This window comes from Oryzias melastigma, linkage group LG15, assembly GCF_002922805.2.
Source record: "Oryzias melastigma strain HK-1 linkage group LG15, ASM292280v2, whole genome shotgun sequence".
In the NCBI taxonomy this organism is placed as follows: domain Eukaryota; kingdom Metazoa; phylum Chordata; class Actinopteri; order Beloniformes; family Adrianichthyidae; genus Oryzias; species Oryzias melastigma.
The window spans coordinates 16,077,515-16,080,690 of NC_050526.1; the positions used below are offsets into that span (position 1 = coordinate 16,077,515).

At 43.6% G+C, this 3,176-nt stretch overlaps 1 protein-coding gene across 1 annotated transcript; it reads left to right on the forward strand.

Annotated features, from left to right (window-relative positions):
• Position 1: 1 nt before the first annotated feature.
• Positions 2 to 2,923, forward strand: vsx1 (visual system homeobox 1 homolog, chx10-like; the record flags this gene model as incomplete). Its single annotated transcript, XM_036215610.1, has 5 exons — positions 2 to 215; positions 410 to 485; positions 1,503 to 1,626; positions 1,972 to 2,167; positions 2,304 to 2,923. Coding segments are annotated over 5 exons (885 nt in total), but the record flags the coding sequence as incomplete, so codon positions are not given.
• Between the last annotated feature and the right edge of the window lie 253 nt (positions 2,924 to 3,176).

Consider the following 3,176-nt stretch of genomic DNA (forward strand, 5'->3'; position numbering starts at 1 on the left):
CCCCGGGCCGGAGCCGCAGGGTTCGGGCGGCGGGCTCGGAGGGTTCTCGTTCCCGGGCGGCTCGCTGCCGCTGGGGCTCGGCTTCCTGTGCAGCCTGGCGGCGCAGCAGCCCGCGGGCGCGCCCTGCTTCCTGCCGGGTCACCTGCCGCTGCTGCAGGCCCGAACCGACGGCCACTACCTGCAGAACCTGGAGGCCCAGAGGGACGCATACTCCGGTACGGACCGGCCCGGGTCAAGTCTGACTATAGGACTGTCCTTCACACCGGAACCGCGTTTTATAAATTTATATAGGCCTATATATTTTTGTAATAATAAATTTAAATCTGTAAAGGCCGGACTGGTTCGGCCCTCGCGGTTGTTTTTCTGCTGCTCTGGATCTGATGGTGACGGTGAGTGTTCTGCCCCACAGATGAAGAGTGTCTGTCGGACCGAAACGAGTCCAAAAGTTCCGGGAATTCCCAGAAGAGGAAGAAGAGGAGACACAGGTGAGGAAGGAGCGGACTCCTCTTCATCACGGAGATCCGGACGCGTCCGAATAGTAATATTTACAGAGCAGAAACAGAGAAGTTTGGGAAATGTAGTTAAATTCAATTTTTAAGAATTGGAATATTTTAAAAGGAAATAATAATCAACAAAGTTTCAAAATAAAATGTATTTTAATGTATTTTAATTATTTTAAATGTTTTGGTTCATGTATTTAAAGTCACATAAAATCATTTTTTGGGAAAAAATTGACTAAATCAAATGACTAAAATTGAAAATGTAATTGTTATATTTAAAAACGAACATTTCTGAATTTGCAAGGAATTAATTTAATTTATTTTAACTCATAAATGACAAATTAGTTTTCTTTTAGCTCAAGTTGATAAATGACTCGTTAAAACGTTATAAATAGATACAATTTAAATTGTGAAACATTGGATCAACTAACAAAAACTTTGTAATTTGTTACATTTAAAAATATTACTTTTTATACTACATTTTAAGTTGAATAAACTATGAACTCAAACGTTTAATTTCATAAAAACGAATAATTTTAAATGTAACAAATGATTGAACTTTAGTTCATTGGTCCAATGTTTTACTTTTTAAATTAAGACCTTTATTTAAAATTTAAAAACACTTTAAAAAAGAGATAAAAATTCGGAAAACAATAAAAAATAATTTATGTCATTATTATTTAAAAAACGAAACAATTTATGAAATGTAAAACATTTTTTGCATCTTATAATACAATTGAATAAAAAATTTTTTTTATTCATTTAACCTTAATTTTACCAGGAAATCCCGTTGAGATCAGATTTCTGTTTCAACAATTATAAACAAATATAATAAAAATAAAATACAATTAAAATGATCAGTATGACGATATTAGAATTAGAGATGACAAATGAAGAGACATTTCCCCAAATGCCCAACAGGCCTCCGTTTTCCTTCCTCCTCACTGTGGTGGTTCTGTCTGCTGCTCCTCCACTGAAGCTCGTCGGGTTTTCTCTCTGCAGGACCGTTTTCACCTCCCACCAGCTGGAGGAGCTGGAGAAGGCCTTTCAGGAGGCGCACTACCCAGACGTGTACGCCAGAGAGATGCTGGCCATGAAGACGGAGCTGCCCGAGGACCGAATCCAGGTCAGACCAGAACCCAGAGATTAGAGAGGTTCACGCATGGGGAACAGAACCAGAACCCAGAAAACTCTGTGAATGTTTAAGGAGAGAACTGATATGAATCCAGCAGAAACAAAGACCTGTTTGCTGCTCGTTCTGAACATCCAACAATCACAGAAACTCTGATGCAAGTGACGGCTGGAGCCCCAGTGCATTATGGGACCAGCTGCGTCCCTTTGCAGAAACATGGTGGGGTTAATGTGATCACGTCAGGATAATATCAGCTTAGTAGTATTTTGTTATGGGTTGTAATGGGTTCCAGGCCCGCTTGTCGACGTGCAGAGGTTCTGATTCTGCTCTGTATTCCAGGTCTGGTTCCAGAACCGGCGGGCAAAGTGGCGAAAGCGCGAGAAGTGCTGGGGCCGCAGCAGCGTCATGGCCGAGTACGGTCTGTACGGCGCCATGGTGCGACACTCCATCCCGCTCCCCGAGTCCATCCTCAACTCGGCCAAGAACGGCATGATGGGATCCTGCGCCCCCTGGCTGCTCGGTGAGCCGCATGCACGTCAGTGCCACGCACATGCACCACACCGGCATCAATACACACTCACATGACTGCTAACAGCTGTCCAACAAACAAGCATAAGATGCTTAGAGGTTTGGCAGACCGGACTGAACCTGTTCTAACTCCGCCCACACAGGGATGCACAAGAAGTCTCTAGAAATGGCCAAGAAGTGTCCCAGCCCGCCGGCCTTGGACGCCACGCGACCCGAGTCGTTCTGCGACGCCTCAGAGCGACACAGCAAGGCCCGGGACGTGGAGGAGGAGCTGCTGGAGGAGGAGGACACGGAGGAAGAGGAGGTGGCCATCGACCTGTCCAGCTCCTCCAAACAGCAGCAGAATGAGGGCGGAGCCACGAGGGCTTCCTCATCACCTCAACAGCAGAGTGGCAGCGAATCCGATGACCACAGCTGAAGTTGCGAGGAAGCTGAGATGCTGCAGGACTTCCTCTGCAGGAGGACACGGATTTGATTGGCTCTTCTTCCAGGAAGATAAGCCAATCAACAAAAAGACATCACTCGTTGCTATGCAAACTTCTGACCAGAGAACTGTTCGTGTAAAGCAGGGGTCCCCAAACTTTGTCTGCTTTTTAACTGTTTTCTTCTCCGATGGGGGGCCGGGGTCAGTTTGTAGGCTAACACAAAAAGTGTAACAAGCTAAGAGCACTGAAGCTGATAGCTGAAAACGCTAGCTAAAATATTAGGAAAGTGCCAGCTTAGCCAAAAAATTCTAAATTAGCCAAAACAGCTAACATATAGCAGAAATATTAGCTCAATTTTAAAATAGCCTAAAAATGGAAAAAAATACCCAAATTAGCCAAAACAGCTAGCATGTAGCTGAAATATTATCTAAATGCCAAATTTGCCTAAAAAAACTGGAAAAATGTCTAATTTAGCCAAAACATTTAGCATAAAGCTAAAATTTTAGCTAAAATCCAATTAGTCTAAAAAAATGAAAAAAATCCTAAATTAGCTGAAAAGGCTAGCATTTAGCCGGAATATTAGCTAAACTC